This window comes from Daucus carota, chromosome 2, assembly GCF_001625215.2.
Source record: "Daucus carota subsp. sativus chromosome 2, DH1 v3.0, whole genome shotgun sequence".
Lineage (NCBI taxonomy): Eukaryota > Viridiplantae > Streptophyta > Magnoliopsida > Apiales > Apiaceae > Daucus > Daucus carota.
The window spans coordinates 30762039-30776706 of record NC_030382.2 but is presented as its reverse complement, the minus strand read 5'-3'; the positions used below and the strand labels follow the sequence as shown (position 1 = coordinate 30776706).

At 33.9% G+C, this 14668-nt stretch overlaps 2 protein-coding genes across 2 annotated transcripts; one reads left to right on the top strand and one right to left on the bottom strand.

The window, feature by feature from the left end:
• Positions 1–895: 895 nt before the first annotated feature.
• On the bottom strand, positions 896–5500 carry LOC108207332 (phosphatidylinositol 3,4,5-trisphosphate 3-phosphatase and protein-tyrosine-phosphatase PTEN1). The gene is given in 8 exon segments (XM_017377788.2): positions 896–1024; positions 1146–1247; positions 1429–1665; positions 2084–2272; positions 2778–2891; positions 3125–3301; positions 3942–4245; positions 5315–5500. Coding segments are annotated over 7 exon segments (1233 nt in total). The 5' UTR covers positions 4227–4245; positions 5315–5500.
• A 1587-nt stretch (positions 5501–7087) lies between these two features.
• On the top strand, positions 7088–14253 carry LOC108209816 (uncharacterized). The gene is made up of 6 exons (XM_017380946.2): positions 7088–7463; positions 9646–9795; positions 12847–13105; positions 13193–13411; positions 13520–13662; positions 13803–14253. Exons 1-6 carry the CDS (start codon positions 7197–7199, stop codon positions 14100–14102), a joined length of 1338 nt encoding a protein of 445 aa, XP_017236435.1. The 5' UTR covers positions 7088–7196; the 3' UTR covers positions 14103–14253.
• The last annotated feature ends 415 nt before the right edge of the window (positions 14254–14668 follow it).

Sequence of the window (14668 nt, the reverse complement as noted above, 5' to 3'; positions counted from 1 at the left end):
ATTTATATAAATATTGGTTATTCAACTTGTGATTATAAAAGTTCTGCATCTAACTAACTTCGTTTTATTTTTTTATAAGGTTTCATATAAATGATATTCAATAATACCATCAATTATAAAACACTTCGAAAAGTTACATACCCGCTCACATCCTATTAACCATGTGTTTGAAAGAGGAATAACGAGACTGTCATCTTGACAACCGTAGACTTTATGTATGTCTATACATTTATCAACTAGATTAAGTTGTGATAAAATCTGTATTAATTTGTAATTTATATTACTAGAGTTTCTATTTCTCCGCCAATAAAATAGCTACAATAAGAATGTCTACTAGAAGAAGATCATCAAAAATCATGTCCTGATAGATTGGTAAATAAAGAAAAAAAATAAAGTTTGTGATGTTGAAAAAATTCGAAGTAGGGTGCAGATGGGTTAGGGTTATCACATATCAACAATTCAAGAAATATATCAAAAACTGATATTGAGACCTTGAGTTGTTGACAAGAGAACTCAACATCAGTGTCAAGTTCTTTTATATAGTAAAATCAATTATACTATGCACGAGACTTAATGGATGTTTGGCTGCCCCTGCTTCCGTCTTCTTTTCTAAGAAATCGGCTTCTCCTTTTTTTTTCCATGTTTGTGGAAAAAATCATAAGAACTTATAAGAAGTTGAGAATTTATCTTTTATTTCAGGACTTCTACTTTTTTTTCAAACACTTTCACTTAAAAGTCTCGACTTACTTATCACTTTTATTACACTTTTTTATTTTAAAAAAAAGACACTTTTTTAAGTTTATCCAAACGGTCCCAAAAATAAACGGAAGAGGACTTATATGCTCAAGGATTTGAAATTAGATTTGTAATTCAACTGTTTGTACAAATTAAGAATTTAAGCATCTCCAAGAGCTGGAAGCACTCCAATGGCATTACGTGGACCAAACAACAACTCCACGCAGAAGGCAGAACCACTTATGGACCTCCCCCTTTTCCCAACTTTATCCAAATCATGCTCTGTAAACTGCAGAGTTTCCAAAGGCTTAATGCTAATAACATATTCTTTTCAAGTTTAGCTACAACTTTTTAAACATATTATTGTTGTTGTAGGGCGTGAATGTGAAAACATGCAATGCAAGTTATACCTGTAGCAAGTTGTTACTGATGAATGTAGTATTGAAGCAAAGATAAAAGAGACGCCCTCCAATCATTTTTTCATAGAATGCTACACGAACATCTCCACTTACCTGTTCATATAAATTATATTAGTTCTTGATGTATAAATCTCAGAAATCAACCTGTATGCTTCGTTGTCATTGCAGCCATTACATATTATTATATTTACAAGTATGTATAGAAAAGAGAGAAGTGATGATGAAAAATCACGTCCATTAACAAGGATTGTTGGACTAAACGACTAAACCTTACTTTTACTGGCGTTTTGTAATGATACTCAAGACATGTTTTCTGGTAGATGACAGGTATCTCTGTGTCCATTTGTACGACCAAACGAGACTCCTTCAAATGTGGTTGTTTCCCTGAGTCATTACTTTCAGTGATGGAGTAATAATATCGGTCGCAGACTGTAGTCTGCCAAGCATCCCTAATTGGTCTACAACAGTTCTTTGAAACTTCTGCTGGTGGCTGATACCTCTGATCAGGAACCTATTATTTGAAGAGTAAGCAAAAGCATGTACAGTAATGGGATCCGAATAACTCAAAATATTATTTATAGGTCAAATTAATGTTGCACAAGTTGCCTCAATATTGTTGTGACATGACTTGGGGGGTGACAATATTTGATACTCAAACACGAAATGATTCATTTATCACCAATTTATTCCTTTCAGTTTTTATAGATTTTTAATCGAATTTCTTAAAGTATCGAAGCACGAATTTCACACGTTTATACATATTCGAATGAGGCCTGGAACCTGAAATTATCGCCCTCTTAGCATACACTAGTTATGTACCTCTAAGCAGTCCAAGATAAATTAGTAGAGAAAATGTCATCTGCTAGTGAAGCAATTTCTAATCTTTTCATTTTATCATAACTTTGAATGTGCAAGTATAAAAGCCTTACCTCTTCTAGTTGAGAGACCACAAAGAACACCGATTTAATGTTAACTGCATCATAAATGCGTATACGCCGCACCTCTCTATTACATGGCTCAGGTAAATGAACATTTAAAGGACTACGACTAATTCCCTTAGGAACAGAAAGTAGTTTCTCCCAATAGCCCACATAGCGACGTTGACTTGGTATGGAAACCTGTTTAACCAACTCATATCATGTATACTTGTTAACGTTATCAACAAATATATCTTTCAAAGATGAATGCCCTTAATCCTTGGTTAAGATGTAAGACAAATTAAACCACAAAATTTGTAATAGCGTAGTCCTTCTCTAATAGTCTATGGTAATTTAGATTATAGTGAACAAAATATATTGGTACATATTTAGTTTATATATCATAAATGCAGATAAGTCTTATTTTATTTAGAAATTCTAACATAAAAGTTTACCTTCATTTTAAATTCTTTATTGGGTTATTGAACGGGAACTATTGAAAAAATGAAAAAATATTAAAGCGAAATCTATTCTTGAACCAACAGTCATAAAGTTGCTCTAATGAAGCTTCTTTAGTAATGAAGAATATACAGAAGCTTCATCGTATTATCCAAGTGATTGTAGATGAGGTAAGAATGATGGTATGCATTTTGATGCTATCTAATTACATGTTATGATAGGTATACATCACAGTTGAGAGACTTACTCCGTGACCATCTGTCGTTCGCCTATCAGCATACAACTGAAGTGCATCCTCTGCTGCCATGCCACTGTATACTAGGTAGGCCGATACCATAAGTCATGTCCGGCCTTTGCCCGCCTGTAAATATGGATAACATTTTTCATATTAAAACTGTTTTATCTTACCAAACCATACAGGTGCTAAAGTGACAAAATGTAGAATTCCTCACTCCTCTAACAAAAAGGAAATTGTCAATCCGGGACAATATATAATTGATGAATATGTAATCTAAGAAATCAAGAGATGAACCAGCATTATCCTTTGGACACTAATATGAGATTTTGCTTTTTTTACTAAGATTGCAACTGTACCATGCAGTGAACAACCACAATATTTTTTGGATTGCTTGAAATCCATGAGTCCACACTTTCACAGAATTCTTTCATCATACGAAGAGATGGGACATGGTTGTCATCAAATGGGAATCTTTCCATGCGACCATGAAAATGTGATGGATCATAAGCTTGTTCTATACATAAGTTGAAGACCTACAAGGCCACAACATTTTATTATTAAACAAATAAAACTAGAATACAGAAATATGTCATAGCAAAATAAATTTCAAGTCAACAGACAACTTTGCTTTGTAGCAATCGAGAGTAACAAACTGAAGATGAAAATTTAATTGCGGAGGAGATAATATACAGGATAAAAATACACCTATGTAGAACCTATGGATACTACTAAGTTCTGATTCGAACATACCAGACATACTCCACTATAGACCTTCCTAGGTTACAAGCAACTATTGTAATTCAGAGAATTAATATGTAGTCACTTCATAACAATAATAATTAGGAAAAAAAGATTTTTACAAATATATTCTTAGAATATAAAAAGCATTAGTAACTCATAGATAAAAGAAGTTATAAAATTACAGTGAACACATTATTTTGTTTGTAGAGTTTGTAGGCTGAGAAGATAGTCTGTATTTGAATACAAGCCCATCTATGTATCGAGCTTCATATATTTTTAGAAAAGAAAAAAAAACTTTAAACCATTACAATTTATTCAATGCAAAATATTTACATAAGAGAATTCCACAATCTGTATTAAGTAGGAAAGTCAGCAAGAGAAGAACAACAATTCAAGACAAATTGATGTAGTATTTTATTTTTCAAAGTATACCTTATAATGGTCCTTATGCCTCATGTCCAATACACACTTGATCTGCCACATAGGATTACGATACATGGCTCTTATTCGTTCTGCAGGAAATGACATTGCCAATACACGGTTAGTAATATATGTCATATCAAGATCGTATCCATCAACTAGCATTCGCCTTCGTTTCTTAGATACCAAGTTGCGTATGAAACTTCTGGAGAGATAATTAATCACTTGGTGTTGGATCTTGACTACACTTGTGTTTGCAGCAGTTCCTTGCCCAGGTTTTGACAATTTGACACCCATTTTGGGTTGAAATGTTCAACTGCATAAGGAAAGATATAGGTAAGGATTTAAAAGACATATTCAAAAAGGTAAAACAATAAACAAAGTGAAGGGTCTTATGTTATTATGAATGCATTTTCTCTTAAATTATAGCTTAAAGGGAATTGGAGCAATTTTTAGGGAAAATGGATATATTTTCTTCTTTACAAGTCAAGAATAAAATCTGAACAATATGGACCAGACTCTATTGTTCTTGCTCGAGTATCATGAGTTTCTCAATTTGAGCATTTGAAAATGGAATTTATTGATTCACACAATATCTTTTACCTAAACAACTGAACATAAAACCTTTTCATTTCGGTTTAGCAAAACAAAGATTAAAATTATTGTTATTTCAAATGTATAATTCCTTATCAATGATTTATCATATGAACAATTTTGCATGACTTGAATTAGTTTTAGCGATACTATAATAGCACCCCCAGCCAAATGGAGTTAAGATTGTACTAGTCACATTCGAAAATGAAAAACATAGGAAGTTTGACAAACTAGAATAGACTAATGGATCTATTAGTAAGACGCTGCCACAAGTCATAATTTTGTCGACTAATGGGTCTCTAAGCTTTAAGTAGAACGTGAAGAACTCAACTTATTTACATGTTCCCATGATCCAGTAGAGCTTACAAAAAGCTCTTGTTAATTGGAAAAACATCAAAGCTGAGCAAGAGCATAACTAATAGTCTAATCCGCAAGCATGAAAATGAAATAAAGTGAGAACTTTGTGGATGCATATGGAATTAATGTAACATACTTGTTCAATAACAAACATAAGTTCAAACAAATAAAACAGAATGATCAAGACTTTTTATGGTGCAGCTATCATACAGTTTGTTGTCATTTCCTCCGAACACACTTACAAATGTATCTAATTAAATTTGGATCAACGCAGCGTAATCCGAATGAGGTGAATGTTAAAACAAGCAACACAGAAAGAGTATTATGACAACAAAATCATCAGTTCTTCTCCAAGAATATATCGACATAAGATACCATGAAGCATACAAAGATTTTCTGCAATTAGAGATCATATAATGTAAGAAGAAATGTACCTAGGCAAGGCAGATGCATGGAGTTCCGTAATTATAAGCACGAATGTCATCCAAGTGATGTTATATTGGTCCAAGAAATAAACACAAATATTCTTAGACCAATATACAGCTAGGATCACCAGGTTAGTGCAGACTTTGTTTGGTTTTTGCAGGGAATGCAATGGGACATCTGAGATGATAGTGTCCATTTTTTTTTGACATTCAATTCATTTCTTTTACATGAAATCACTTATTTCTATTATTGGGATACAACCAGTTTGGAAGGAAAGGGGCCGTAATTCATGCAACATATGTAAATTGGTTTTTCAACTCATGGGCATGAAGATATAAATATATCAGTATATCTGTTACGTGCTAAAAAATCAGGAAAAAACCGGGACTTAAAACATCGCTATTGGTGTTGGTCATAATGGTTGGCTAAATTGAATCTGTAAGAGCATCTTCAACCATGAAAAGTCATCACTAAAAACTGAGTTTTGCATACTAAAACTAAAAAATATAGTCAATTTATTCAAAAAAAAAAATCACATTCCAATCATACCCACCCCTTGTCTATAATTTTAGTCAATCTCTTATGAATGACTATATTTGTCGAAACTCTATTTGATTCCATCCATAAATATATTTTCTTCCCTATGAGTTCTAGTCTCAATAAGAATGCTAGTTCTTACTGGTTCATATATTATGCTATGAATATACCACACTAATAAGTTATGTATGGATGATGAGATTCCATTAATATAGAGTCAATTCCAATAGACTTATTGTTGGGTCCCATTGGTGTGCATTCAGTAGGAATTGAAGTTACGAATTCGCCAATTATGAGTTAGCCGCTTTAACCATTCAGCCATGGATGCTTAGCGGGAATCCTCGTACATGGTGTGAATTTTTTCAAGACAGGGGGCGGCCTGATTCGACATTGTTGTTTACTTTGATCCGGTCGAGATTGATAGAACCTAAAATGGATGAAACACCAGATAGATGAGGACTAGAAATTGCTGAATCAACTGCTCCTCCACCATACCCACCCCTTGTCTATAATTTTAGTCAATCTCATATGGATGACTATATTTATCGAACTTCTATTGCCATGTAAAAAATCTGTAGGAAGATTACACCATTTATTATCATATTAAATTGATATATTCTATTTATAACAATCTAAAGATTAATCACATATTATTTTTAAATTATAGCTAACCGATACAGTGAAGCACAATATCTTGCAGATTCATCAAATTTTATATAATGTTCTTAGAGTTCCAATATAACCAATGATTATAGCTAAACTCATTGGAGATACTCGAAGACATTATATTAAATTTACTGGACATGTAACATATTTTGTTTCGATGGTACTAAGTAGATTGATTAGCTATATTTTAAATATAACATGTTATTATTATTTCAAATTGTTATAAATATAATGTATTGTTTTAATATGATAATTGATGACGTGGTATTTGTTAAAGATATGTAGTGGTTCGACAAATATAATTAGGGGTTTGGATAACAAATTAGACAAGGAGAGACGTGAACAAATATAATCATCCACGGAGTTTGGATAAAATTATAAACAAAGAGAGAAGATGATTGGAGTATCAGATTTTATGAGACTATTTATATATTTTATTTTTGATATGTTAACTCACTTGAATCTATCTCTTGCTATATATATATAAAATAAAATAAATAAGATAATTCAGAAATGAGTACCCAAAACATTTTCATTTTATATATAGAACAATGATAATAAAAATATAACATCATCCACAATAAATCTCGAGTCCATCCACGTGTCAGAAGAATATCCTCCTCATCTCGGAAGTCATCCAGAAACAACACAATCCAAGCTGGGCAAGAGTTTTGCAAGTCGACAATAATGAGTGCAGCTATAGCTTCGAATTGCTGTTCCCTGAAGAACACAGTCGATTACAAGACGTTTGTTGGGGGTTCCAGATTAAAGAGGTCGTGCAGTATTAATCATTTTTTAAAACCCACCAAGAATTCAACGAGATTTGTGGTCGCTTCTTCAGGCAACACCGAAACTGCTCAGCTCACTCAAGCTAGGGGAAGATTTTATTTCAATATCACCGGATTTCCGTTCCCTCTTGGTCCTTTTCTCAATAGGCGCACTATCAGGACTGAGGTTACTTCTCTTTTTCAACCTTGCTGCTGCTGCATTATTATATTGGCAGTTATGATTTTTTTTTTTTATGTAGAACAAGGAGATTAATTAGTATGGGAGTTTTTTAGTTAACAAAGAGTTGCTGAAGGTATGTTGGCTCTAAACAGGGATGAATTACAATTTTGATGACATTTAAAAGAGAATCAAGGATGACACTGGGTTCTGTTAGAATACAAGATCCTGGGAAAGGGACACCTTGAGGTTTTAGAGTAACTGGTTCCTTGACATGGTTCAACTTCCCCCCCCCCCCCCCCCAATTTCATTTAAGACGCCAAATGCCCCCCCCCCCCCCCCCCCCCCCCCCCCGAGAAGTATTAAAATTTAGAATAGATACTTATTTGCTGAGGCATATAAGCCTAATTATTTAAAAAAAAGAATTAAGCTCTTGAACTTATAAAGCTCTCTCCTTAAGGCCTCTATTAGATGTCCCCTTTGACTTTTGATACATACTTAAGTTGCATCGGCCACATCTCCCTAAATTATCTTACAAGTTCTTTTAAATAAAAATTTATGTATCAAAATTTTATTTTCAAAAACTAATTTTTAGAGCTATGTGACCATGCATCTTAAGTTCTTAACATACATACCAAAAGTCAAAATCAAGAGGACTAATTTGGGATGGAGGTAGTATAATTTTTGTGATAGAGCATTGCCAAAGCATGCTTGCTCTTTTGGTTCTCTAATTCATATATATGCAACATGCTCTTCAAATTTGTATATAAATGATTTTAAAACTTTGAGGCCGAAACGCAAGTCTTGTCGGCCTATAACCATCCTATAACCATAGTCATTAATCCCTGCTTTCCCTTATCTAAAAGTTGGCATGCCACTTGATCACGTAGTATGTATCTTAGGTAATAATTTAAAGTTGATTAGTGTTTTAAAAATATGGTGCCTATATATCTATCTAGAGTTTCCAGTTTTTAGCCACTTTTTTTTTTGGTTTGAAGATATGGTTGGTTAAAGAACTTTAAATACTTACGAGCACATGTTTTTGGCTACTTTTTTTGTTAAAATTTAAATGCTTATGAACACAAGCCTTGGCCTCCTCGATTGCATACTATTAATGGATCTAAGAATAAGCGTAAAATCGCCTGTAGGCTCTTTGAGGTTCCCTTTACTCACTTATATGGAGCTGCACAACACACAAGTAAGGTCAGAGGCTCATAGGAGAACAGAACACCGGCGCTACCAAGCTGCGCTACAACCCTTTTGTTTAGTCTACAATGTAATTGTAGAGAGAGAATGATGTTTGAGAAATGTTTGCATCATAGTGGTCACTGATATTGTGTTTAGAGTAGGAAAACAACTTTATTCTTTTGTTACAGATTCATAACAATTATTGTGTTTTTACCCTGCTTTGGGGGCTTTCATATAAACAATACTGTGTTTATTATTGTTGATTATCAACTCCTGTGTTTCAATAGAAACAGTCTTTTTCCCTATCACCTCCTCTGTTTCAAGATTTAGGAGTTTTAGTTTGTTTCAGTATATTAGTAATTCACCCGAATCAAGGTTTAACAATGACAAGTTTTCAAGAGTTGCCTTCGTTATTCTAACGTATGTCCCATATACTTGAGAGGCTTAGCTATGGTTTAAATATGATGCCAAGGTACTTTAAATGCGAATGCAACAGTTACTTATCTTAATCGTATGCAGTAACCTTAAATCTAAGTTGTAGTGAAACCGAGAGGTACTTTATTATTTTGAAATAAATTAAGAGAGTGACCAGGCATTATTGGTTGCTACTTTAGTATAATTGATTTTTTCAAAAATTATAGTAATTGTATTCATTTCTTAAGAATTTAATATTGGTGATTTTGTTGGTATTGTCTTCCCTAAAAAAGTAAACAGCTCCCCCGCCAAAGCACAGGCTCAAGTTCTTGAGAGCCACCAGTTTATAAGAGCATGTCACTCATTTACATAGGGTATGAAAGCTAAAAGAGTTTGCAAGAAAGCAATTTTGTTCAAGCTTGGAATTATGTATAGGCTAGGCAATAAAGTGTCTTTCTTTACTGCAGACCTTAAAACTGACAACAATTTCAAGAATTGGACCAGGGAGTAATGTGAAAAATAATTCTTTTAGTCGATATATTGTTTTATCCATCCTGCATTCAAACTCTTTACTGTACTTAAATCTCAGGCTGTAAAAAATGTCATATGGCTCTTCGAACAAGAGCAGGCACTGGGATTTAGCAGTGTATCAACAAATATACGCATGACTGTCATCAAGCTTAAATCTGGAGGATTGTGGGTCCATGCTCCAATAGCTCCAACCAAGGAGTGTATTCAGGTATTTATACTTTTCATTTCCACATGTGAAGTAATAGTTCTCATACAATATATACAAAATGCATACTCATTTGAAAAAGCAAATGAAAACACAACACAATTATGAAACTTGGAACTCCATAACAGGGCCGTTCCATAGTATATGGGGGCCCAGGGGTGAAACCAAAAAAAGGGGCCCCAATTTTTTTTCTTGAAATAATATAAAACAGAAAATTTAGTCAACTTCAATAAAAAAACAAATAAGTACCGAGTGTTATCAAGAATTTAAATACTTACAGACTAAGTAAAACAACTCCGACGAGCGTTCCTCGATGCGAAATCTGAGATGACCATTTCTACATCAATATTCTCAAGAATATCTTTTTCGATGCACAAAATTGCAAGACCATTCAATCTTTCTTGTGACATTGATGATCGTAAATAATTTTTCAACAACTTTAGCTTGGAAAAACTTCTTTCAGCTGATGCTACACTCACAGGTATTGACAGTAAGATTCGATAAGCAATTGCAACATTCGGAAAACAGTCTAGGGATTTGACAAACTCAAGAATCTCAATTGGAGACATTAAATTATCAGGCACATAAACTTGCAACGTTTCTAATTCTTGTACAAGAGCCCCCAATTCAAAATCTGACAAGTCATTATGGGAGAAAGTAGATACCAAATTACTGCAGTGCTTCTTCAGTTCATCATGATCTAAAGACTTTAAGGTTGGAGAATCACACAGAAATCCAAAAACACCTTCAAATATCTTTAATTGCTCAAAGCGACTATTTAATGAAGTAACTGCAACATCAACCAATCGCAAGAAAAAATCAATTCTGAAGGACTCTTCAGCTGATTTTAATTCTTCATTGTGATCTGTTTCATCAAATTTCTTTTTTCTGAAAACACGACGTTTTACAGGAAAACAAGGCTCAACATCCATTTCAACTGCAAGATCTTTAGCGACATTCATGCTAGAAACAAACCCTTCTTCTCTATACTTGTCGAAAAATAACATCACACTTTCTAGGTGTTTCACAGTAGCACCAATGCACATAGATTTAGATTGCAATTTCTTACTCACCATGTTAATGGAAAACAAAATGTCATACCAAATAACCATGCCAAGTAAGAATTCAAAATTTTCAAGTAAACCAATCAAACTCTCTGCTTCACTAACTGACTTGGGATCATTAGAGTTGTCCCTTAATTCTAATAGAGCCAACCTGATTTGAGGAGCTTGAAATCTAATAGCTTTTACACTTTTTATACGACTTTCCCAACGAGTATTGCACAAAGATTTCACAGTCAAGCTTGGAACATTATCAAGTAAAACCTTCCATCTTTTAGGAGAACTAGAAAACAATGTATATATACGTTGCACAACTCCAAAGAATGAAATAGCTCTAACACAAGAATTAGCAGCATCACAGAGAGTAAGATTAAGACTATGACAAGCACATGGCATATATAAGGCTCTTGGATTTATGTCAAGAATTCGTTTCTGAACACCCTGATGTTTTCCTTTCATATTAGAACCATTGTCATAACCTTGACCTCTCAAATCATCAATATTAAGATCAAAAGACTTTAAAGCACTTAACAATACATCGAATAAGCCTGATCCGGATGTGTCATCCACCTTTAAAAACTCTAAGAAGAACTCTTCTATTTTTATCTTTTTACTTGACATGCTTACACATCGTACAATTAAAGTCATTTGTTCTTGATGACTCACATCAGGTGTACAATCAAGAATAATGGAGAAATATTTAGCCTCTTTAATGATAGACAAAATAGAAGTTCTAACACTACTAGCCAAAAGAGAAATCAACTCATTCTGTATTTTATGGCCGAGATAATGATGATGTATCATATGATTTTGAATGCGTCTAACATGATCTTGCATGACCAAATCAAATTCTGAAATCATCTCAATCAATCCCAAGAAATTACCATTACTATCTTGAAAAAGCTTCTCATTCGATCCTCTAAAAGCCAAGTTATTTTTAGCCAGACATTTCACAACAGAACCTATTCTTATTAACACTTGTTTCCACCGTTCCTTTTCCTTTGATATTTCCTGTTGAAGATCTTTGTCAATGGTTTGATTTGTAGCTAATCTCATTTTTAGTTCACTCCACTTATTCATATTAGACATATGGTCAACACTATTTTCATGTTGTTTAAGTTTCTCACTTAAATGTTTCCAATCTCTTAATCCTTCATTTGCCAAGGAACTTTTCATATGATGAGCACTGAGTGACTTACAACAGAAGCAGTACAATTTATCCACTGGTTTACAGTAAATCAACCATTTTCTATCAACAACCTCTCCATTACTCAACTTCCTAGAATAATAAGCATAAGAGAAATGTCTAGAAACTCTATCCAGTGGAAATACAAGATTTAATTCTCTTATGGGTCCCTTCTCAACTACAATATCCCTTTCTTTGTTGTTTAAACTATCCCAATTTCTAGGATCATAAATATCCTTTGAACGAGGAAGTGACTCTTCTGCTATTGTATTTTCATTGTCAGACAAACCGGGTTCCTTTTCATTCTCGCTTAAGATGTTAACATCTTCTTTTTCTAGACCTAAATCCACCAAATTTTCATCATTACCCGCTGCAGAACCCTCCAAATTTATGTTTTTTTGTTCTTTTCCTGAAGTGTCTGTCTTCTTAATAACAAAATTCTCAATAGCTCCTCTCTGTGACTCTATCAAATCATCAGCTCGTTTTCTTTTTTTTCTTTTTTCGCTTCCAGATGGGTGTTTTTTGTTCAACATATTATTCTACAATAATAAATTGCAACTACTTGAGATAAATGAATAATGGCACCTTTAAATGAAGTAAGAAAGTACGTCAAACTTGCAATATCCAAAATTCCTATTCTTCAATAATTGAACCTTTAAAATTATAATTGACAAGTCCAAAATTTTTCTTTGGCTCGTGTACTTGGTTGTTTTCTTTGTTTGAAGTGTTCTGCTCTTCACTGCTTTTGTGGTTAAGTTGAACAAAATGTCATACCTTATGTTTGAAATAATATGTTTAACTCCACAGCTAGTGAAGGAGTTGGGAGCTCCAGTAGAGTGCATCATCCTGCCTACATTTGCTTACGAGCATAAAATCTTTGTTGGTCCATTTTCCAGAAAGTTCCCTCAAGCTCAGGTATGGGTGGCACCACGTCAATGGAGCTGGCCTCTAAATTTGCCACTTGAGTTTTTTGGTATTTTTGGTTCCAAAACAATAAAGGATGACGATATTTCAACTCCATGGGCTGGTGAAATTGAGCAAAAAGTTCTCAGTTCTCCTGAAGTTGGTAATCACTCTTCTAGCTTGACATTTCGGACCTTACATATATAACTTTTATTTTTAGTTTAAAGTTCATTGTTATGTACTATTTCAGGAATTGGGCCATATGTGGAGGTTGCATTTTATCATAAGCCCTCCAGGACGCTATTAGTGACAGATGCTGTAATCTTTGTTCCAAGGCAGCCACCAAATTGTATTAGTAAGGAATCACTTTTATCATCAGCAAAGAATGGCTTAGCAGTTAAAATTCTCAGCAAAGGCAAGGAAGTCTCAGATGAACCAGTCGTTGACAACAAAATGAACCGGCAAAAAGGTTGGTCATGTCTTTCCTAGAACATAAAATTACTATCAAGATTAGTTAAGACTGAGCCAACACTCTAAGTACACATGTGAACTGATAAGGAACCTTTTCTTGGGGCAGGGTGGGAGAGAATGGTTCTCCAAATACTTTTCTTAGGACCCTCAAATCTTCTTGAGCCCAATTCCAGCTTTGCTCAAATGTCGCAGAAGTTGATTGTTTCACCAATTGTGAAGACATTGGTTTTCAGCAAAGTTCCTGAAAAGGCAAGTAATATAATCTGACAAATTATCATTAGATTCAATTGGTAAACTGATTTAATGCTTGCTTGTGACCTGCCTCTGCTCGGACTGTACATGTTTGAAGGACTACTGAATATATCCTGGCAATTTTAAATTGAGTTCAGGTGAAAGATTGGATAGACGGGATTGCAAGGGACTGGAGGTTCAAAAGAATAATCCCTGCCCATTTTTCTGCTCCAATAAATGCTAGCAGGTCAGACTTCTTAGCGGCCTTTGCATTTCTCGATGACCTTCTGGATGATCGTTATGACACTCGTCCGTCACTGTCTCTTCTCTTTGCATCGCTAATGGGAAAGGCTGCAAGTTACTTTCCTCCAGATGACATGAAAACACTATCATCTCTAGATGATTTTTTAGTCTCGGTTGGAGCAGTGAAAAAAACTGTTTCTGGTCGGAAGAGATGAGAAACTAGAAATAACACAAATTAGTTTTTCTTGAGCTACTATATATGTACGTAATACAAAATAATATTAGTAAAAAAAGGAACGCTAATAAGCAAATATAAGATATTAGCTTTTATTATGTGTGAGTATAAAAAATGAAAATTTACTGTTCCGGGGAGTTGTATAGATTCATAAAAATAGAGTACAAAAGAACTGTTAATCGTTACACCTCTTTGTTAAGGCAGTCCTTGATCTTAGGGATTAATGTAGAAGAAATATACTGTACACTCTGTTTTTGGATTTGATTTAGTTGCAAAAATTCGGGGTTCTCTCTTAATATAAAAAGTAGTTGAGGTTATTACAGGGCATTTAGTTAAACAAACTCAAAAACTTGAAGAAAATGTACACCTTATGCTTTGGAAGCTCATAGACTCTAAATTGCAAACCTTGTACACTGAACTACTGAAGACAATTAGAAGCGTGAATGTGATTGTTTATGCAGAAGGTATAGCATCATTACCTGATCAAGGGGAATTATATTTTCTTTCACAAGTAATGTATATTATTGCAAGGGACTCTGCAAGAGC